Here is a 22,877-nt window from a genome sequence, read left to right on the forward strand (position 1 = left end):
GAGCTTTCAAGCCTTTATATGTAACTAACAACATTAACTTTTCAGAACTGGTCATTACTACCACCATTTGCCTGATTTCATCTTAACAACTCTCAAAGGCTAATTCTATGATGATCACCAGGTATAAGACGTCACACAGCAAGCCAACGTTGGACCTGGCATTCTAACCGAGCAGTTAAAACACAGCTCCAGTTCCCAAAAGCAGAGGATTCTTGCAGAGGACCTGAATTTCATGTCCACCACACACCAGTTCTCAGGGGCTCTCCCTCTCCTTCTCCGCACCCTCTCCCACACAAATAATCAAAATCAATCTTAAAAGAATATGACTCCTTGACGGTTATGATATAACTTATTAGTACTGCCATTCAGGTGTCCCCCACAGAGTGCTTGTTACTTAGTAGCTTCTCTATGGTTTGAGAGACTAGACTTCTTGAGTATGCACAAGTGTGTGGGGTTAGTTTAATGATACGAAAAGAGCAGGAACGTGAAGTCTTCAGTGCTGAATCTAAGCACTGAGCACGTAGCAGCCTTTAGACTGTTTCTTATTAGGAGAGTAGCACACTGTTTTTGCCTTCCCCCAGGGCGTTCCCGGGCCTCAGCGCTCTAAGGGACAGGAAGTGCCTAGTGAAGCAAGGGACAGCCCTGGTGGAATAACTCCTTCATAGCTCCATTCCAGATGTCAGTGGCCATTCAGGGGAACTGGTACACAGCAGTGACTATCCTGATTGCCAGCCAGACTGGCAGCCACAAGAATAGGGTAATCCCACAAGGACCAGGGGCCAGAGTTGTCCGTAGGGGTGAAAAAGGAGACTCCTCAGTCCCCAGGAGTTAAAGGGAATCCTGGTGAGCTACCCAGAACTCTGGAGGCATGCCTGACTTTTAAATTCCAAAGTCTGACTGCCCCAGTGCTTCAGAGAGATGTTGTCAAACAAGTTTAAAGAGCCGTGCATGGGCCAAACAGCAACCACTCTACAAGAGAAGCCGCTTTTGTGTGTTTTGAGGTAACACGGACACAGGAACAGCCCAGGCCAAAGCAGGCTGGGCTCCTGCCCCTCCTTCTGCATCCCCTGACCCACTGGCCTTTTGGCTTTCAAGTTCCTAAATAAAAGAGTAGTCCTCCAAGGAACTTTTGATAAAGTCTGAAAGATTCACAAAAGTCCCCTACTTAAAGCCAACCCTGGGAATGGTATCTAGGCTGATTTTATATACGAGTTTCCACCATGTGTGGGCACTTTAGATATACCCATGCCTAACCTAACCACTGGGGAACGAGTGTGTCCACTTTACAGATGTAGGAATGGGTACCCATTTTACAGATATAGGAATGCAAGCAGGCGAAGTTAATTGACTTGCCCAAGACTTCCTGAAGGGAAAAGGGTAGGACAGTCTTTTGCCCCAAGTTAGCCTCATTTCCTAGCCTGAGTTCTTAGAGGCCACTATAAACTAAGGAATCACGCAATCGGTGGCTTTTTCAAGTCTTCCCAGACGAATGCCCTGCTTCTTCCAACTCCATCTAGATGTCCCCACTAGGAAGTCCTGGTACCTAATATTCAGGAACACTAGCTTTCATGTATAGGGTTATAATCTGCCAGATACTCTGGTAAGGCTGGCTAGAGGTTACCTATCTTTTTTTTAATTTTAATTTTAAATTTAATTTTAAGTTTTTTGAGATAGAGTCTCGTGTCCAGACTGACCACAAACTTGATTTATAGCCAGAGGTGACCTTGAGGTCATTCTGCCTCAACCACCTACACTGTAGGATTACCTGTATGCCTTTAGGCAGAAATTAGGCAGGGCCTCCTTCGTGCTAAATAAGTACTCTACAAACACACACACACACACACACACACACACACACACACACACACACACACACACACACACACGGCTGACCTATTCTCCTTACCCTCATTTCAAGGCACAAGAAAGTTAACCAGTTTATCCAAGTACTTTATTCACCCACTAGTAAGAAACAATGGTAGAATTTGAATACAGCTGTTTCAGCTCTTGGAACACTCTGACTAGTGAATATCTGAGGCACAGTTTGCTAGAGAGTGAATCCAGACTGGTCCTCAGCAAAGTCAACCGAAGACATGATTCTTAGGACCCCTTAGAGCCTCCTTAAAAATGGGGATTCAAGGGGTTGGGGATTTAGCTCAGTGGTAGAGCGCTTGCCTAGGAAGCTCAAGGCCCTGGGTTCGGTCCCCAGCTCCAAAAAAAAAAAAAAAAGAAGCAAAAAAAATGGGGATTCAAAAGCTCACCACACACGGAGGCGGCAAGGATCCAGTGAAAGAGTAAAACTGTGCCTAAGACCAAGGGGCTGTTCCTGTGATTTGGAATTAGTAATTGCTTCTACCAGCTGGTCCCTACCCAAGGCATTGTATCAAAAAGAAGTCAATAACCCCAGAAGGGAATTTCTGAAAATGAAAGTAAAGCAAAGTAAAAATTGTGACCATCAGATCCTGTTACTCCCAGGAGGAAAAAAATGGCTGAAATTTACCCGCAGCCTCAGGCACCATGTTCCACAATAGGCTATCTCTCACCCCACAAGTACTCTATCTCTTTAAGGAGAGAATCATCATTGGCAAGAGTTTTAATACATTCTCAGCCCTCCCTCTAATGGTGCAGTTGACTCTGGCCTCTAGCTCCTGATTAGGCTGGTTCTTGGCTACAGATCTGAGGAAGGACGGAGGCGGGGGGTTGTCAGGGGTGGTGGTGGGCTGCTCTTGGTCAGTGGAGCCTAGGAGGGATCAGAGGGTAGAATTAAAGTTCGAGAGTCCATGTGGAAGAGAGTCGTGCTCTGAGCTGAGGGGATGGTGATGACTATGACCCCAGAGGCAAGTCCAGGTTCTGTTCCTTCTCTGCCTCTTCCTGCCTGCATGGCTTTGTTTTTCCTCCATCTCACTGAGGTGCACATTGGCACCTACACAACAGATGTAACTGTTCCCCAAGCAGCTCCTGGGGACGTGAACATCAGGTTACACCACGCTTACGAAATGACTTCGGGCATGTAAATGTTTGGGGGACAGGCTTCTTCTTCTCCAAGGCATGTTACTCAGACATTGTCACGGGGTCAGAAGTGTCCAGACCAAAGGCACCAGGGTCCAGGGTCTAAACCCAGTAGGGTAAGAAACCCAAAGGCTGAATTTCCCAAGGTGGTTCATGCTTTTCCTCCCAGAAACTCGAGACATGAAGGCAGGGTGATCTCTGTGTGTTAGAAGCCAAGATGGTCTACATAGTAGACAGCCAGGGCTGCATAGTGAGGCTCTTTTAAACAACAATAACAAAAAAGACCAAGAAATTAAAAAAAAAATCAGACACCTCTGTGCCAAATCAGACTGAGGAGGAGAAAACTGAGCTGGGAATGAATAGTTTCCATGGGGCTCCCTCAGGCCCGGAATGCCTAGAGTGTTATAGCTCTTAGAAGAGAAGGGAGAAGGTTTGGGCAGCCTGAATGGTGCAGGCAGCTGAGGTCCCAGGTCCCTTGTCAGTATGGAGACAATAACAGCGGCAGAGTTAGAGGTGGAGGTAGCATGAACTTGACCAGTCAGGGTCCAAGATCCAGAGGCGAATGTTTTGGGAGAGAGAACTCTTCCCCAAGTGTTATAGCTCAATAAAGACGGACCCTCTCAGACGGTGCTCCTCGGGGAAATAACTTCTGTGCTTTATTCCTTATGGACAGGGACTATATAAACCTTGAGCTGTGGGACGGGATTTAGAGGGTAGATGTTTCCCATTGGCTGAGTCTGAGATGTTGATGATGCTCCATTTGCATGGTGAAGGGCTCACTTAAGTAACTGACTGCCCATGGTGGGGTGTCATGGTTATGTGTTGCACAGCAAGTACCAGAGACAGGTGGGGAGCAGCTCCACTCCTGCCAGTCTCAGATCTCTGAGATTCTCAGAGCTCACTCAGCCTTGCCAGTTCTTATGCCCGACGGCTGGCACGGCCTACCTGCCCTACACCATACTCCTTTGGAAGAGATAAGAGTGCCCAGAGGGCCGTGGGCAGGAGAGTGTCAGGCACAGGCAGACATTGCTGAGATAACAGTCAGCTCTGCCTAGGAAACAGAAGGATGGCCTCAGCAGGGGATAGTGTGGTGATAGAACCCACCTCTGCCTGGAACCTGCTAGAGACTCTCGCCTAGGTACCTAACCCACTCTACTCAAGACAGCTTCTCCAGCTCCAGATTTCACTTCTGGGCTGAAGAGAGGCTCAGTGGCTGAGAGCACATGCTGAGCCAGCATGAGGACTTGAGTTGGGATCTTCAGACCCTTGTTTAAAAAGAATGGATGTAGATGCATGCGCCTGTAATCCTAGCCATTGGAGCTGCAGGTGCATGACCCTGTGATCCTAGCAGTTTAGGTGGGAAGACAGAAAAGGCTTCCAGTCTAGCCTAGCCTAAAAACTTCAAGGTTCAGTGAGAGAGCCTGTCTTAAAGGAATACGGTGGAGAAAAGAAGAGAGGGTCTCAGTGTTCTCTTCTGACCGCCACATGCTCGTGCAAGCATCCTTACCTGTATATACACATTAACAAGCATACACATACACACACACACACACACACACACACACACACACACACACACACACACACATTCACACCTTAAAGAAAGACTTTATAGCCAGAAGGTGGTAGTGGATCTTACCTTTAGTCCCAACATTCCAGGGTCAGAGGAAGGTAGATTTCTGTGAGTATGAGGCCAGCTTGGCCTACAGAACAGCCAAAGTTACACCTAGAAATCCTGTCTCAATCCCCCCACCACACTATATATATTTTCACTGATTAAAATTGATTAATTAAAGTGAAATTCATAAATAAAAGTAAAGCAGTTATGCAGTTCCATAACAGTTGTCAAGTTCTCGTCATCAACATGACCTGCCAATGAGGACAACTTTCCAGTCTTAAAACATTTGATTCAGGGGCTGGAGAGGTGGCTCAGTGGTTTAGAGCACTGGCTGCTCTTCCTAAAGACCCAGGTTCAATTCCCAGCACCCACATGGCAGCTTACAACGGTCTATGACTCCACTTCCAGGGAATCTGACAAGCTCACACAGACAATCAACACGTGCAATCAACACACCAATGCGCATAAAATAAAAATAAAGAAATCTTTAAAAACAACAAAAAATCGACAGGATCCAAGCCTAGCTTGCTCCAGACACCCTAAAGAGTTAGAAGATGCCTGACCTAACATCCTTCGTCCAGAGTTACTGAATAATCATGTTTGTAAGGCCCAGGCAGAAGCCATCAAAAGGATGCAGAGACAGGGCAGTGAGAAAGGGTGAGCAGAAACATAACTGTCTACATTGTTAATGAAAAGAAAGATAGCAGAACTGTTTTCCTAACTTCTATGCAGTATACCTGGGATGAAAAAAGATGGCGTAGGTTAAAAAAAAAAAAACAAAAAACAGAAATCTGTGGTAAAACAGAACGGGGCCTCACCCTGCCAGTTAAGTATGAGATTAAAAAAAAAGTCTTTGTGTATAATAGGTTAGTCCTTTATTTCCTGCTAGTAAAATAGCCTGATCTAGATTATCAGTGGAACTGATTCGCTGCTAAGCTATTTCACCTCTGTGCCTCTGAGTCACGGCCTGTCATAAATGCTTGCATTACCTTGTGGCAAAGCCCAGCCAGGAGGGCTGGGTTTTGTGCTCTCTCTCTCTCTCTCTCTCTCTCTCTCTCTCTCTCTCTCTCTCTTAAAAACATTCTTTTGTTCTTGGTAAACTTCTTCCTGCTTTCTCACTAGATCCAAATGATACCAGCATACTGAACAACTCAACCCTTGTAGAGGGGCCGCCAGAGTATTCGTTCAGCCTGGCGTCATGGTCCAGCTATGTGTAGTCTCCACACAGGCACCAAGCTCCCCAGACTGGAATGCAAGTAAACCCTGCCCAAGTCCTCAGCACGGAACATGGAGGTGAAAGAAGAGGTCCCTAAGAGAACACCGAGGATAACAGTGGAGGTGTGTGTGGCGTGAGCACTGAGTAAGGGGCGGGAGACTGACATGAGCTGATGCCTCAGGCTGCTTCTAGTCCAAGCTTCCTGAGGATTCAGCAGCGGTCAGCACTCAGGGCCCTCTGCTCCCACTGCCCCAGTGCGAATGCTCACACCTGCGCTGTGTGAGGCAGTAACTTCCACTTGACAGACGAGGCCACCGGGTCTGCAGGTGCTGGCAACCATAAACACGTGGAAAACCTGAACTCTCAGCCACCGCAGCCGTCTCCTGCAATCTCTGCTACAGGCCTTTAGTGACCACAGGCAGCTATGAATATTTAAACGAGTTGCAACTAATAGTAAACTTTCAATCCCTTGGTCATAGTGGCCTGCATTTTGGTGATTGACAACCACATGTGGCTAGTGGCTTCCTATCACACAGGGTAGATCTTGACTATTTCCACACCACAGGAAGCTCCATTCATTGGACAGCGAGTCTCTGGATAACCCAGAAAATGATTGCTGGATGACTTTAAAAAAATTATGTATGTATGTATGTATGTATGTATGTATGTATGTATGTGTGTATGCATTTATTTGAGGGATTCATCTGCATGCATGCGTGCATTCCAGAAGGACAGCATCAGATCCCACTGCAGATGCTTGTGAGCTGCCCTGTCAGGGCTGGGAATTGAACTCAGAACCTCTGGAAGAACACCCAGTGCTCTTAGCCACTGAGTCATCTCTCCTGCTCCCTAAATGACATTTTTAAAATTAGTCAAGTACTCTGATTTCAGCAAGCTGACTGGTCTTTTTTCTTCGTTAATTAATTTCTTTATTTACTTTATATCCTGATCTAGGCTTCTCCTTCCTCTCCTCCCAGTCCCTCCTCTCTTCCCTCTCCTCCCCCCAATCCTTCCCACTCTTCCTCTTCAGAGAAAGGGAGGCCTCCTATGCATATAACCAGCCTTGGCATGTCAAGTTGCAGAAAGACTAGGTGCATCTTCTTTTGAGGTTAGACAAGGCAGCCCAGTTAGGGGAAAGGGATCCAAAGGCAGACAGCCCCTGCTCCTGCTGTTTAGGAGTTCCACATGAAGACCAAGCTGCACCTCTGTTACATATGTATTGGGGGCCTAGGTCTGTCCCATGATGCTCTCTGGTAGGTGTTTCAGTCTCAGTGAGCCCCTAGCTGACTGGTCATTTTAGCTGGGTGTGAAAATCCTCTCTAGTCTCAGGCTAGCCTTCTAAAGGAGAGCTTGCAGCTCCTGCCAGTTGTCATCACTTCGCTCACAAACTTCCCGTCTCTTTTAGTCCCCAACTTAGCTCACTGGATTTTCACTTGGCCATGAGTGAAGAAAGCCAGACGTCAAGAGGTGGCGTGAAAATAAACATTCTTTTAAGTCCAGACACCTTAGCTACATCTTGATTTATTGTTATAAAAAGATCTTAGAACAGCTGGGGAAACTGAGACTCGGAGAGGTTCCCGAGATTCAGAAAATCAACTCTCTGGAGCTGGGCATGGTGGCAATCACCTTTAATCCCAGCACTCAGGAGGCAGAGACAGGCAGTCACCATGAGTTCAAGGCCAGCCTGGACAATGGTATAGCGAGTTCCAAGCCAGGAAAAGCCTGTCTCAAAATAAAACAAACAAAGGCTCTAGATCCAGGTCAGAAGCGGTCTGGGGCACCCGCCTTTCAGTTTTCTTTGAGATACCACTTTGTGGAGCCTGTAAAACCTCTAAAGTCCTAAACACTCAAAATCAGGTGTGTAGTTGTGGGGACAGAGACCTTGTCCCATTTAATCCCTGCGATCTGTACCTCCCTGGTTCAGATAAATGAGAAGAGACAGAACCATTAATTCAGAAGCTATTTATTGCTCATTTCCTGTCTGTCAGAATACACAGCTAGTTTCCAGAGAAAGAGACCCAGGCCCTATGTTCACAAAATGTACTGTCAAGTGTAGAGGGCAGACAAAAAGCCAACAATCCAGCAACCATGGGATGCACCTGTCAGTGAATGCTGCCAGGGAGTGTGTATTGTGAGGAGAGAACTCCAAGATGGGATTTAAGGATAATCTGATTTCCCAACATATATTTGTGGGGTGAGCTTTGGATTCAGCACTAGTGGAGGAGCCCTGACCAAAAAGACCTACCATTGCAGAGGACCAAGGCTGTTTCCCGGGAGCCTTCCGAGCCATCAGCTCTGCTTTGGCTCCCAGCGAAATGCTGGCCACAGTGCATCGGGAGTCAATTACACTGCAGCCATGGCCATTGCGCTAATGAGGCAAATGAACTGAAAGTTCAGTCACATGGGAGGGGCCATGAACCTGCATGGCCCAGTCACTAAGACAGCTATTATCAAACAGCAGAAAAGGCGCTGTCAAGGATGCTGAGAAACTGGACCTGGTAGAGTGGCTGCTGCGGAATATGGCAGTGAATTAGAAACAAAATGGTGGCAGGATCCAGGGATTCCAACACTGAGCTCATACCCAAAGAAGTGCACCTAGGCCCATGCTTCCATACCACTGTTTACAGCTCCGTTGTTTACAATAGCTTAAAGAGAAGAGCACCACTGTGAATAGTAAAGAGCAGAGCTATGGCCTAAAAACGTTGAGGTGACAAACGTTATGTCTTCCACCACAATGAAAAACAAAGAACTTAACCTTGTACGTAAGAGATGCCCTGACACACGCTCACTAATAAATCAGACGTATGCTCTGCTTGATTCTGGTACAATCATGGTTAAAGGGCATTCTACTTATTCTAAGCCTGGGCTGCCCCCTGAGAAATGTCCTCCAGGATTCTGTGCATCCCCAGAGATGGGAGGAGGAGAGGTCACAGGGAGGAAGGGTATGAACAATTCAAAGTACTTTAGATATTTCCCCTCTACTGCTCCTTATAACAGCTTAGTAGGTGCACATCACTCCCAACATTTTATGGACAAGGAAGTGAAGACTAGATATATAGCTGCCCATAGATTTTTTTTCACTTCCTAGGAATAAAACTAGTGGCAAAACTTCACTTCCTTAATCCAAAGACCAACCTTTTCTACTTACTGTGTTGATCACAGAAAGACTCTTTATATAGAGGGCTAGGTCAAGTGGTTGCTGAAAACAGGTCTAAATTCACTGAAAGGAGATGAGCCAAGTGGGTCAAGTTCCAGGTTTTTAGGTCGCACACTGCAGTAGATACATCTGGTATACCTGTTTTGTGTGTCCTGAGCTACTGTACGTTTGGGCCACAGCTGGTTGGGGCGAACCAACCTCACACAACTAAGCCAACTGGAGTCACTCTCTTGAGGTCTCACCAGGCGACAAAGAGGAGGGAGGGAAGGAGGGAACGAAGGAGGGAAGGAGGGAACGAAGAAGGGAGGGAGGGAGGGACGGAGGGAAGGAGGGACCACGAAGGGAGAGAGAACACACTGGTGCATGTGGCCCTTGCCTGATCTAAGTCTAGCTCTGTGGAGGCCATAAACTATATTCTCTAAGATTTCCCTGTAGCTTTAGAAACCTCCACGGTTTCCTTACACAAGCTTGAATGGGCTCCTGTTCCTTGCAGAATAACTCCTGGCTGTGGCACCTTATCCTTCCAGGGGGGACAGGTCTGCAGAGAGGAGGGAATGAGATCCACATCTCAGCTTGTCTGAGGAAATGCTCCCCATTCGACCTTTGGGAGGTCAGCTATGTTTGTTTTCAAATATCACTTTCACGTTCTAAGCTGTTGTCTCTTACCGCCTCCCTCAAGATGGTCTCTTTTAGAGCCACCCCACCCAGCCTGTGCTCACCCACAGGGTAAACACTCCGAGGGGTCACAGGGAAGTCTGGAGTTCCGTTTCACAGTGAAGCTCAAGAAGGTTGGTCCCATTAGCCTGCTAGGTGTGGTTTTCTCACTAATTTGGCTCAGTCAGGCTGCTTGCCTAGTATCTTTCATTAGTTCCTCCCTTCAAAGGTGACTCTGAAGGAGCTGCCTCTGTCCTGTGGAGCAATTGACTCAATCAATAAACCTAAGTAATCTCCCTGACTACTGCTGATGCCGTTCCCAGAGAGGCTCCCCCGTAGTTACCAGTGAATCACAATTTCCTAACCATACGACTCTTGTTAATCTCACCACATAAACCCACAATTCTCGCGTCCTTTGTGATGGTTTCAAAGTCTGGAATATCTTCTTCCTCCATCCCTCCTTTCCTTCCTCCCTCTATCCCTCCCTTCCTTTTTTCCTTTCACAGGATCTCACTATGCAGCCCAGTCAGGCCTTAAACTTGTGATCCTCCTGTCTCAGCCTCCTAGGTGTTAAGATGACCCAAATGTAAACCATGTCCAGCTACTTCCTCCTAATCCCATCTTCAGATATCCTTTAAGACCAAATTAAATATTAACATCTTCCTCTCAAAGCTTCCATTCTTCTATTTACTCTTCTTGCTTGCTTGGTTTAATTTTTGAGACAAGGTCTTCCTGTATATGCCTGGTCTAGAACTAGCTATAGACCAGGCTGGCCTTGAACTTGTGGTGATACTCTTACATGTTTTTCTCAGGTCTGGGATTACAGGCATATGCCACCAAATCTGGCCTCTTTTTACTCATAAATTACAACTTCCCCTATGCTTCCAATGAGATACAAGCTTGGATTTCATTTATCTCATTCCGAGGACTAGAAGAACAGTACATTTTGTGTTCAGTACGTTTTTCACCATGGCTCCTGACACTGGTGCCCTGTACAACACCATAAAAGCGACAGATCAAACAGGAGAGGAAATTTAGAATTCCTATGTGCAAGGCCTTCTGCATTTCCACCTGATCCACAAGCCACCCTGCAACATAGGAGAGGTCAGCCTACTTTGCTTTTCTGTTGCTGTGATAAAACACCAGGACTAAAAGCACCTTGGGAGAGGAAAAACTATATTTATCTTACATGCTCTGTTCACAAATGACCATAAGGAGAAGCCAAGGCTGGAACCTGGAGATGAGAACTGAAGCAGAGACCATGAAGGAACACTAATTACTGATTTGTTCACCATTCCTGCTTGGCTTGCTTTTTAATACAACTCAGGACCGTCTGCCCTGGAATGGCACCACCCACAGTGGACCAGGCCCTTCCATATCAATCATTAATCAAGAAAATGCCCCCCCCCAGCCTTGCCTGCAGACCAATTTCATGCGGGTAACTCCTCAATTGAGGAGTCACCTTCTTCCCAGGTGGCTCTAGTTGTGCCAAGTTGAAAGAAACTAACCAACACTGGGTATTATTTAAAACACTGAAACTGAAGATTTTATTTGTTCATAAGCAATTAGGAAACAGGACGTGGCAATCAGAATTCCTCAGGCATGGCTGGCTCTAAAGCCCAGGGCCTATGCTCTTCGTTAGCCAATTAGAAATCAGGTGATAAAGGCTTAAGGTGACAGCTGTCCCACAGCTATTTTCTGAGTGAGAATTGTGCTCAAAGTACAGCCCTGTTCAACAGAACAGCTGTTCGACGGAAGTTTGCCGGAAGCTTGCCGTGAGTAAGGAGACTGTTGTCATGCCACAGTGTGCTGGGTCGTGTCTGTGCTACAGACCGGTGCATGTTCCACATATAAGTCTTCAGCATGAAGGCCAGAAGCTTCTCTCTCGTAGTTCTTTTCAGGTATAAGAATGCAAACACATCAATTTATCTGGATAACAGGTGCTACGAACCAGTTACGCTCAGTTCAGTATAGGGAATGTGAGGAGTAGTAATTCCTTTTCCTAGATCTACCCACCGGGCACTTGAAAGAATTTTAAGTGTAATTCTTCCTGAGCACTGGAACATGGACCACTCGCTGTGGCCCCCTTCAAACAAGCAGAGGCTTCATTACTCCAAGATGTCTCTCACCTCCTACCATCTCTTTCTATGGCCAACACTGAAAACACATATCTAACATCCGACAATGTGTCAGATGTTGGAGAAGGCATGAACATGCTACTTGGACAGGGGCAGAGAGAAACCAATGGTCAGAAAAGAAGCCAGGAAAGTACCAGTGTCCTGACTGAGAGCATATGGGTGAGCTATGTGGAGGAGGGAAGGAAAAACAGGACACGCCAATTAATTGCTAAAAGCAACTGTGGTTTTGTAAATGACTGAGAGCCAAAGAATGTGCCTTTGGGAAATGTACAGTCCCCATGCTTCGGCAGGGTGGGGCCACCATCCTTCAAGAGTCAGCCTCCAAGCCCTTTTCTCCCGGAAGTGAGGAGAATGACTCAGTAGATTAAACAGTTTTGCTTTCCGGAGTATTTGCCACTATAATAATATGATTCTATTGAAATACCCAAGTTCCATGACCATCAATGCCTGCAAAGAATCGTCTAGACTCTACAACATACCATAGGTAGGTCAAGGTTCTAAATGGGTAGCTCACCGTCTTAGACTACAATGAATGAGCCCTATGAGAGCTTCCATCATTCTTAGTGGAATCTCACAGCTTCTTAAAGCTTATCAAAAGGGCTGGGGATTTAGCTCAGTGGTAGAGCGCTTACCTAGGAAGCGCAAGGCCCTGGGTTCGGTCCCCAGCTCCGAAAAAAAGAACCAAAAAAAAAAAAAAAAAAAAAGCTTATCAAAACAACGGTTCTTTTAAAATTTATCTCTGCACAGTAGGGGGATAGCTAAGTGGGTAAAGTGCTTGCTGAGCAAAGGCAAGGACCTGAGTTCGAATCTCCAAAGCCTATAGAAAGCTGGACACAGTATGATCCTATAATTGCAACTCTCTTACAGAAGAGACAAGAGAATCCCCAGAAACTTGTGGGCCACCTACAAACAAGAGACCTGCCTTATACAAGGTGGAAGATGAGAAGTGCCATTCAAGGCACTGACCTTGGACTCCATACATGTGTACCACTGGCATGGACATTGTACACACGTACATACATCGCACACAAGCTGATGCATATACACAAAAAGAAAAAAGGAAAAGGAAGGAAGGAAATATCTCAGGATTTTGAATGTTTCTCACACAAGGAACTACAAAATCTTGAGATGGTAATTATGCCAAATTGCCTTAATCTGATCGTTTTACACACACACACACACACACACACACACACACACACACACACACACACTTACTATGTTCCCCAAGCTGGTTTTGAATTAAATTCAAACTTGCAATCTTCCTAACTCTATTTCCTGAGTTCTGGGAGAGCAGACATGTTAGGATTAGGGCTAGGGCTAGGGTTAGGGTTAGGGTTAGGGTTAGGGTTAGGGTTAGGGCTAGGGTTAGGGTTAGGGTTAGGGTTAGGGCTAGGGTTAGGGTTAGGGTTAGGGTTGGGGTTAGGGTGCAGCTGCACTTTACCTCATATACATAATCTATTACTGTGCTACTTAAAAATAAATTATACTTACAAACAAAATAGAAAATTGTAGCTGAAAATCACATACACACACAACACAAGACACATGCACGCACACATAAACACACTATATTAATACCCCGAATTGAAAATAAAATCAAGTTACAAATTTCAGATAGTAGTTACTTTTGACTTATTTGATTTTTTGGTTCATCATTGTTTTTATTTATTTATATTATTATTATGAAACTATTTGCCTGGCTGTTGTATCTAGCAGTAAAGTTGATGGAGAGGCACACATAGACTTCGTATCTGGTTAATTTGGGTGTGTGATGTTTCATTTGCAAGTTTTTTTTAAAGTCTCGAATAGTATTTTCAAACAATAAAGTGGTTCTTGGTAAGAAATATGTGTGTGGAGCCCAGAGGGCAAAGGCCTTTCACTACCAAGACCGGGATCCACAGGACCAAAGGAGAGAAATACTTCCTACAAGTTGCCCTGACCCCACCACCGTCCCCAGCACACATGCCAACCAAACACATAAATAAAACAAAAGAACCGAAAAGACTTTAAAGTTAGATGTGCTAATTGGAAGAGGCACCCCAAATGTCTAGGCTTGCACACTAAATAAAACATGTTCCAGAGAAATGAGAATAATATAGAAAACTATATTCTAACACAATAATTACCCAGTGGACATCTGGACAGTAGCAGCAGACATCCCACAAGGAACAGATCTGCAAGTGGCAATAAGACAGGAAGCTTGGGTGCAAAGTGATCCTATCACAAGGGCAGAATAGGAAACCTGCTGTTGTGGTCGCCATGTTGCCCTATGAATAAAACACTGCCACACAGTAAAGGTACTCCAGAGTATGATTATACAAGAAAGGTTTCTCTCCACTAACCTTTTCAAGAGACTTCTTTCACACAGAAACGAGGGATGAATCAGAGAGGAAAAGGAAAATATATGGTAATATCCAGCTAGCAAAATGACCTTTAAAAGGCTACAGGCCAACAAACAAACCAAAAAATCCCCACAGCACCAGCCCTTCAGAAACTCACACGCTCACAAGACTGGAGCAACTTGTGTGTCTACAGCAAGAAGCTATAAGAGATTTAAACCTAACACTGTTCAGATCAATACGCCAGGCTTGATAGCAAGTGCCAGCACTCAGGATATGGAGAACTGGAGAATGAGGAGGGTCAGAGGTTCAAACTCATCCTCAGATGAGCTATGGATTTGACCATCCTCCTGGGCTACATGAGCCCCTGCCTCAAATAAAACTGATTAGATCAATGGCTCCCAGCAAGACTGCCAACATAGCAGGAAGGGCTGGAGTAAGGATTGTCACTTTTCAGTTGCGTAATCCCTTCTACAGTGTGCTTTGGTTTACTTTATCTTGCTGTCATTCAAAGAATCAAGGTATTATACTAATGAAAATTAAATGAGATTTTATTTTTTTCTTTTATTGTTTGTGCTTCTCTCTCTCTCTCTCTCTCTCTCTCTGTGTGTGTGTGTGTGTGTGTGTGTGTGCGTGTATTGGGGGTAGTTAGGGGACAAGTTACAGAAGCATGTTCTCTCTCCCCATGTGGGTTCCAGGGACTGAACTCAGGTTACCAACCAGGCTTGGTAGCAAGCATTTTAAACACTCGAGCTTTGACATCAATGGTTAGGTCGGGGAGTTGAGAGGTTCGGAGGCCTGTACAGTCTATTCCTGCTGAACCCAGCTGCACCCTCTGGGTTTCTACAAGGAGCTTGAGGTAGTCGGCCACCAGTAGCTGTCAGGCAGGCTGGCTTAAAGTTCAGAACCGGTTCGTGGAACCCAAGAAGCAGAAAAAGACATAAGCTCTGCTGCCTTCATAATCCACTCCTGAATACCTACATCTCGGCCAAAGAAGCACAGCCAGTCTTTCCAGTTCACACGAGGCCGGGAGCAACAACTCCACAGCCAGCCCAAGGCTATACAAAGGACTTGGGTCAGCTCTGTACCAGTTGGAGTCAGAGATGGGGCCCTCAAAGTCCCAGCAGTGAAGGGCATGGTCTCCAGCCTACAGTGGAACCTTTAAGAGGTGGGGACTTGTAGGAGGAGTTAGATAATTGGGGTGTGCCTTTGTCCCCTACCTCATTCTTTCCCTCTTTATGGCCTTGATGTGGACAAGATTGCTCTGCCAGAAGGTGCCCCACACCCCTCCTCCCCTCGAGGCTGAAAAGCAATAGATCTGCTCACTTATAGACTGGACCTCCAAAGCCCTGAGCCAAACAAAAGCAATGTCCTCTGTTCTGGGTGATTCTCTCTGTCCTTGTCACAGAGATAGAAGGCTGATGGACAGACAGAGCCTCACAGTACCCATGCGAGCGTCATCACCCCCATGTCCCCCTTCGATCAGCCATGGCTCCCGTCATCCCAGGAGGTGGGCCAAGCTATTTTCCACTCTTGCTCATTTATGAACATTGATGCCACGATATAAGATCCCTAGTTCTATCAGGACTTAATCCAACTTAATTTTACATAGTGGTCAAAATTAGGCACTGGGAGGATTTACTGCCTCCAGGGTTTTCAGAGTGCTGGGGGAAAAAAGGAAGGCAGGAAAAGAACTCATGTCCATGACTGCCTGTCCCATACCTGCTAAGACCATGGCTTTCAGACCTCACAAACGATCTGAGTCTGGTACTAGAAAGTCGAAGCATCTTAAAGCCACAAAGACAGTATTCTGCTACTTGCCACAGCTAAGGGAGCCGAGACCTGACTGGTTAGAGAAAGGACATGCAAGGCTATTAGTTATTTAGGTAATGCTGACTAGTGTCCAGATGTGCAGGACAGAGATGGCTCAGTAGTAAAGTGTGCTCAAGGTAGAGTGTGCGCTAGGTTTGATCCCCAGGGCCAAAATATGTGGAGACCCCACCCAAAAGAAATGCTTGCCAGAGTTTAAATGTTCCCACACTGGGTTCAATGATCTTCCTTGTGCCAGATAGATGAATGAATGAATGAATGAATGAATGAATGAATGAACCACTCAGTCTGTACAACCAAAGGGAACCAGAACTGTGGCTGTTTGGCTAGACCACATTTGCCAGTTTACCTGAAGTTTTCCCCCTTTCAATGGCGTGTTTTCATTCATCAACATATTGTTACTCACTTAAAAAAATTCAATTATTGCATATTATTCCTGGATAATAAATTAGATTTTAAACACTGTTAATTCAAGATTATTTCATAATCTGTTCAATTGGCCCTACACGTGACTTCTCAGTCCTAGCACCTTTTTACAATGATGAAAGGTGCAGTTTCTCCATGCTATGTCAGTATTGTGAAACTGCTTTAAGTTAGGTTTTTAAAATATACCACATGCCAATAAATTTAATACGATTCCTCATAACCTAGAGTCAAAACTGCAAACCACACTGTCCAGTAAGAATTTGAATTTTGTTTTCTAGGTCTTTTCTTTTCATCTTCCCTCCCTCCCTCCCTCCCTTCCTCCCGCCCTCCTTCCCTCCTTCCTTTCCTTCCTCCCCTTTTCTCTTTCTAACTGAACAGCCCTTTAGCAGCTTTGAGTTTCGTGTGTCTTTCCTTTGCTTGCTCGCCCTCGGAAGAATAGATTTGAGAACAGAAATAGAGATTTTCAGAAATGGACACAAGAGTGGAGAAAGGGATGAACTACACAGTACTTGCGAGGGAGAAGTAGTCAAATTCCTGGGTTTGGCAGGAAATGTGCCAAGGTGTGGTAAGGAAACGCCTGCCTGTCGAAAGCTCCAGTTCAGCACGGTGCCCCCACGAAGTGAGCTAGCAATCTTGCCACGACCGACAGCGACCAAAGGGAAAAGACATGAAGCCCCAGGTCCACGTTTATCCCAGCCCTCCAACCCAAGCCAGGCCACCTGTTCCACTAGGGCGGAGGGGGAATCCTATGTTAACAGCTGCTGATCCCCTCCACCACCGCTCCCTTCCACTGCACTCACAGCTAGTGTCATAGATAATCTGCTTGGAATTTCAAGAGGCCTTTTAAAGACCAGCCAGTCTAAACCTTCCCCCTTGTTTTGCAGAGGAACGAGGAGACACAGAGGAATGATGATGTCATTTGCCCAAGGTTATCCAGTCCTGTAGAGCCAGACTCCCAAGCTGCAGACGTGCTTCAGAGCTCCTTCAGGGTGGGCAATCCCAAAGTCACCGAGCATATCCGAACACCCCAACTCCTGGAGATTCAGAACACCAGAGAGAGTACCTTCATACCCAAAGCCCAAATGACAGTAAAAGCAGCATCAAGCTGGTTAACAGTGTAATGGTGCCTCCGGCAATTAATGAATTGCTCCTCTTGCTCCGTTTCTCATTTCTCACCGGGAGAGGTTTTAGGAAAACGCACCCACTATGGACACTGACTTTGAATCGACAAAGACCTTCATACTTGAAATCAAGGGAGTAGCAATAGAGGTTCCCCGAGCGTTTACAGAAACGTCAGACCGTCAGATCTTTCAGTGAGTCTCTAAGCCCTAGGGAAAGTTAAATTCCCTCAGTCGTGAGTGGCAGTGACCTGCCCAGGTAAACCAGGGACCGCCAGGGGAGCAGAGAGGGGCTTGGCTTCTCCAGATGCCAAGAGCTGACTGGGACGAGATCCAGACGTCTAGCCTTCCAGAAAAGGGTTTCAGGAAAAAAAAGAAAACGTCGCCTTACCCTTAAAAATGACAGAAACGATAGGATCCGGTTTCCCAAATTTCGTTTTAGGGATGTTAGTAGCAGATTCCACAATCACTCGAAGCATGGCTCTTGGAGAAAGCAAGTTGCAGCCAAGAGCGGACTAGACGCGGTGCTGGCGCTGGGCCCTCCGCCCTGGGAGGAGGATGTCTCCCAGCTGGGGGAGGGCTTCTTCGAGCAGGGGGAGGGTTTCTCCGGCCGGGGTGGGGTGGGCCTCTGCAGGATTATTTGCTGAAAGCCAAGTGTAAACGAATAGCCATACTCCGAGAGTCCACGCAGGGCCGCAGGCGCGGCTTGCGAATTCAGAAAAGTGTGGACCTGAAAAAGGACACCGCGGCGAAAAGAAGTTTTGTGCAGCCAATGAAACCGCGGTGGATTTGGGACGAACTGCGGGCGGTTCAGGAAAACCACAGAGATGTTTGTTACCTTTTAGCAGTAACTGGTGAGACCTAACTGCTGTCGTTCTACCCCCTCTTGACCTGTTTGACAGAGTCTCGTGGAGTTTTAAAACTATGCGGTCGGGTTTTAATTTTTTACTTTTGCCTTTTTTTTTTTTTTTCTCGTGCTGTTGGACACGCCCCCCTCAGCAACTCTAAAGATTTTTAAAAAGCTGCCAAGAGGCGTCCCCTACTGTATATTACAGGAATAGTTGAGTTCATAGCCAGGTACTGGGTTAGATTTACTGTCCTTGGTTCTTTGCTTTCCCAACGGATTTGACACGGGAACCCTTCAAAAGGAGGATCCTGGCTTCCCTAGACTACAGATGGATAACAATCTTCAATGGAAATGGAGAAGGGGCTGTCCACTGTTCTTGAAAACGCATTGTCTGCTTAAAGAGAATGAAGCAGGCTATGCAGCCTGATGGTTAGAGCATATGAGGAGTCCTTTGCCACTTTGAACTACCCTCACCACCTTACCCACTCTCTCCTTCTGTGCCCTTATTTGTGAAAATATTTATAAAATGTGTTGTAAGAGGCAAGTCCTATGGGGCCTGGCAGGAAGCATGAAGAATATCTCACACATCTTGCTATAGTTTCATGATTTTCATAGTCTTACTGTTAGTGTAAACCAGTAATTCAGATTATTGTGTTTCAGAATGGTCAAATCAGGCTGGGGAAACACAGAATCTCTTTTTTGCTTTCTGTCATACAACCAACCAGAAGCAAAGAGTTAACTGTATCGGGAAAGTGAGACTAAACTTTATCTCAGTAAGTTTCTCAAATCCTTATACAGAGTAAGGAGTTATATACAGAATTATGTTTAGTGTGCCCAGAGAGTCTAGGTGGAATTTGGAAAGCATTATTTTTGGTTAATTCGACTGATTTTCCTTCTTTTTACTGTGAAACAGGTTGTTTCTCTAAAAATGATTGATCATAAATGTGAACACTTAATAGCCCTCCTCATCAAGACAGAGGATGTCACACTTCAATCCCAGGGTATACTCTACATACGACAGACATTTTTGTCCACCATGAAAATCACTTTGATTTTTCTTTACTGTTAGTTCTTTGATAGGTCCATACATGTAAATAATGCATCTGGAGGTTCTTCCCAGCCCTTTCATATCCCCTTTCAAACTCTCATCCGTTCTTCCTCTCCCCTTCCCTACATTTATGACTTTTAGTTTGTGACCCATCTAGCTTACCCAGAACCCCACAGTGATCAATCTAGCTTATTCAGAGCCCCATATGGGACCACATAATTAGGACTTCCCATTAAAGACTCGTACAGTCCCCAGCATGTACACAACTAAAGGCAATGACTCCTCCTCTCCTCCAATCTATCAGCAGCAATTGGCCCATCAAGGAAGAGTCAGGCTTCCTGAAGTCTTCCTCCATCTTGGTTGGCTGATGAAGCTTCTCTCTCATGCAGACCCAGTGCATTCACCTGCAGTTACTGAGAGTTACTGAGTAGAATGGCTGCGTCGGGCACAGGAGACTGGCTTTCAAAGTGCTGCTTCAAGGAATACTCCATAACACACACCTGGATATGAGGTTATAGATGTGGACAATCTCAAGGACACGGCGCTGAGTTTCACATGTCAAGTGGCCTTTGGACATGAGGTGGATGCGTTACAAGATGTCTTCTACTTGTGTTATAACAACAATTGCCCACTTCAAGTTAGGAGGAAAACCCTGAATTCTCTGGCAAGCAGAGGAAGGTAAAGTGAAAATAGACACCCCCCCCCAAATGGGCATGATAGTTTAGAGTACCAACAAAGTCCAGTAAGATACCTATGACGTCTTGGAGAACACATCATTTCCAAAGGCATCAAGACACACTGGTAGAGAGGAATTCTCATCCCCAGAACTTCACTTTTCTGAAGGCCAGGGCTAAAGATAGAGATTCTGTGTCTTAAAGTTTCTATTGGTGTGATGAAGCACATGACCAAAAGCAATGTGTGGAGGGAAGGGTTCATTTCGTCTTACTCATCATACTGGGGAGTCTGGGCAGACACTGATGAGAGGTCATGGAGGGGTGATACTGGCTTCCTCAGCTTGCTTTTTATTTCTTCCAGGACCATCAGTCCAGAGATGGTACCACCCACAGTGACCTGGGTCCTTCCACATCCATCACCAGTCATGAAAATGTCCTATTTCCTTTGTGTGACAAAAAACAAACAGCATATTCTGGTACAGAACAGGACTAATACCAGAGAGGATGACAGAACCCCAGAAAAACCAATCATAGGGGGTGATGCATAATTCTCAGGAGTCAGATAGGAGGAACAATCACGATAAGCCTCCAGGCTGTCGTGGCAGCCAGAGAATGCACACAGAGCCACAACAGCATTCTTAGGAAACAGCATCGCAGAGAAGAAAAGTTGGGTGCAAACGAGCGTTCTATCCAGGGTGGCCCAGGTACTTCCCTTGCAGTAGCCAGGCACGGAACATGGAACCCAAGGAAAGATGAGGACTCTAAGAAGAGCCTCCCATTTCCAGAGCGGGTGCTGGTGAGAATGACTTCTGCAGCTCATCCCTCAGTGATGAACTGGTACCTGGAAGTGTAGGAGAAACACACTCTTCTCCCCAGGGTGCATTTCGGTCGTGGTGTTTTATCACAGCAGCAAACATCCTAACTAAGACACTGGATATTTCATCATAATTGACATATTTTTGTCACTGATACAAGCACAAAATGGCTTGATCACCTGGATAAAAGCCTCAGCTTTGAGAAAACCTTCTCCCCCTAAAACACTCCCTAATAAAAGTCCTGAATTAATTGATGAATGAACTGTGACACATCCAGACTGTGCAGGGCTAAAAACATACAAGCTATCGAGCCATGGAAAGACACGAAGGAAACTTAAATATTGCTAAGTGAAAGAAGCCAATCTGAAAAGGCTACATGCTTCATGATTCCAAAGGTAGAACCTTCTGCAAAAGGCAAACTGATGGGAGAGCGAAAAGACCAATGATTTCCAGGAGTTAAGAGGGGAGAAGGGAAGCAGTGAACAGGCAGAGCACAGAGGACTTTGAGGACAGTGGGACTACAGTATTCTCTATGATGTTATCATGGCCCATACTTGTCTGTATGTACTTGTCCAAACCCATAGCACATACATCAAGAGCAAGTCCTAAGGGAAACTCTGGACTTCGGGTAGTAATGATGTACGAATGAATTCATTAAGTATAACTAATACAAATTAGGGTGTGTGTGTGTGTGTGTGTGTGTGTGTGTGTGAGTATGTGTGTGTGAGTATGTGTGTGTGAGTGTGTGTGTGAGTGTGAGTGTGTGTGAGTGTGTGTGTGAGTGTGAGTGTATGTGTGTGAGTGTGTGTATGTGCGCGTGAGGTGCGCATATATATATGTATATATATATAGATATATATATGCCTCTGTGTGAGGTTCAAACCCAGGACTTGTCTTAGGCCCTCTCTTAGAACATATCACAATGTGCTTTGTCTTTGCCCACGCACCCTAAAATACATATCCTTGATGTTACTAAGATGCACGCCCAGATGTGCATACTAGATGAAGAATGTTCCCCAAATTCAACCTGGAACCTATGAATCTTACCTTATTTGTAAACAGGGTCTTTCCAGTTGAAACCGTATCAAGACAAGGTTCTAATGGATTAAATGGTCCCTACGTCCAATATGACTAGTGTCTTTATAAGAAGATTTGTACCTAGACCATGTTCAAGATGCTATATGAAAAGAGGAACAGTTGTAATGACGTATCTCCAAAACAAAGAACGGAAGGATTGTCAGACATCACTAAACCCAGGGAAAGCGGGAGAGAAAGGGGAGCTGAGCTGGCAGAATAAACAACCTTGACCTTGGTTCTAGACCTCCAGCCTCCAGTACTGTGAGAGAACGGTTTTCTGCTGTTTTGAGTCACTCAGTTTGCAGTGACTTGTTGTGACATCACAGAAATTTAATATGGCACTTTTGTTTCCCTGGTGTGGTGGTTTTGAATGAAAATGTACCCCCTAGGCTCATAGGGAGTGGTGCTATTAGGAGGTGTGGCTTTATTGGAGTAGGTGTGGCCTTGTTAGAGGAAGTAGTCTCTAGGGATGGGCTTTGAGATTTCAGATGCTCATGCTAGACCCAGTATCTTTCTGTCTTCCGGCTGCCTGATTATCGGGATGTAGAACTCTCAGCTACCAAGTCTGCCTGGATGCTGCCATGCCTCCCGTCAAGATGCTAATGGACTAAACATCTGAACTGGAAGCCAGCCCCAATTAAATGCTTTCCTTTATAAGAGTTGCCAATGTCATGGTGTCTCTTCGCAGCAATGGAAATCCCGACTAAGATACCTGGGTACCCTCAGCTCACAAGGTCTTCGTGCCTGAATGTCACTTGCTTCCTAGTACAAGCAGGCAATAGTGGTCACTAGAATTAGAACCTATTTCGTTGGGGTTCCAAAATGACTGAAGACCAACAGCTCTCTTGGAGTTTCCCAGGACTCCAGGACCAGATTGGGACAGCTGAGACATCCAATCTCATGGACTG

General features: G+C 45.7%; 1 protein-coding gene and 3 long non-coding RNA genes across 10 annotated transcripts in view; 2 read left to right on the forward strand and 2 right to left on the reverse strand.

The window, feature by feature from the left end:
* LOC100911555 (uncharacterized) overlaps positions 1–7,343 on the forward strand; it is a 76,095-nt gene extending 68,752 nt beyond the window's left edge. The window contains exons 9-10 of the long non-coding RNA XR_015648202.1: positions 5,750–5,965; positions 7,249–7,343. This is a non-coding gene — a long non-coding RNA (uncharacterized LOC100911555). The remainder of the gene's footprint in view (positions 1–5,749; positions 5,966–7,248) is intronic.
* The window catches only part of Myof (myoferlin), a 148,396-nt gene extending 130,323 nt beyond the window's left edge, over positions 1–18,073 (reverse strand). For 6 of the 7 annotated variants that reach the window (XR_015628477.1, XR_015628479.1, XR_015628476.1 and 3 more), the window contains exon 1: positions 17,900–18,065. Coding sequence is in view for 3 of the 7 variants with exons in the window: in XM_087564788.1 (XP_087420914.1) it covers positions 17,900–17,987 (88 nt within the window). In the remaining 4 variants the exon portion in view is untranslated. 7 annotated transcript variants of the gene reach the window in all.
* Positions 11,175–16,256, reverse strand: LOC148007901 (uncharacterized). The gene is made up of 2 exons (XR_015648204.1): positions 12,509–16,256; positions 11,175–12,392 (listed from the first exon to the last, which is right to left on the reverse strand). It is a non-coding gene; the product is annotated as an uncharacterized LOC148007901 (long non-coding RNA).
* On the forward strand, positions 17,981–22,020 carry LOC108349463 (uncharacterized). Its single transcript, XR_015648203.1, has 3 exons — positions 17,981–18,362; positions 19,793–20,081; positions 20,439–22,020. It is a non-coding gene; the product is annotated as an uncharacterized LOC108349463 (long non-coding RNA).
* The last annotated feature ends 857 nt before the right edge of the window (positions 22,021–22,877 follow it).

This window comes from Rattus norvegicus, chromosome 1 (assembly GCF_021556685.1).
Source record: "Rattus norvegicus strain SHRSP/BbbUtx chromosome 1, alternate assembly SHRSP_T2T, whole genome shotgun sequence".
Classification (NCBI taxonomy): Eukaryota; Metazoa; Chordata; class Mammalia; order Rodentia; family Muridae; genus Rattus; species Rattus norvegicus.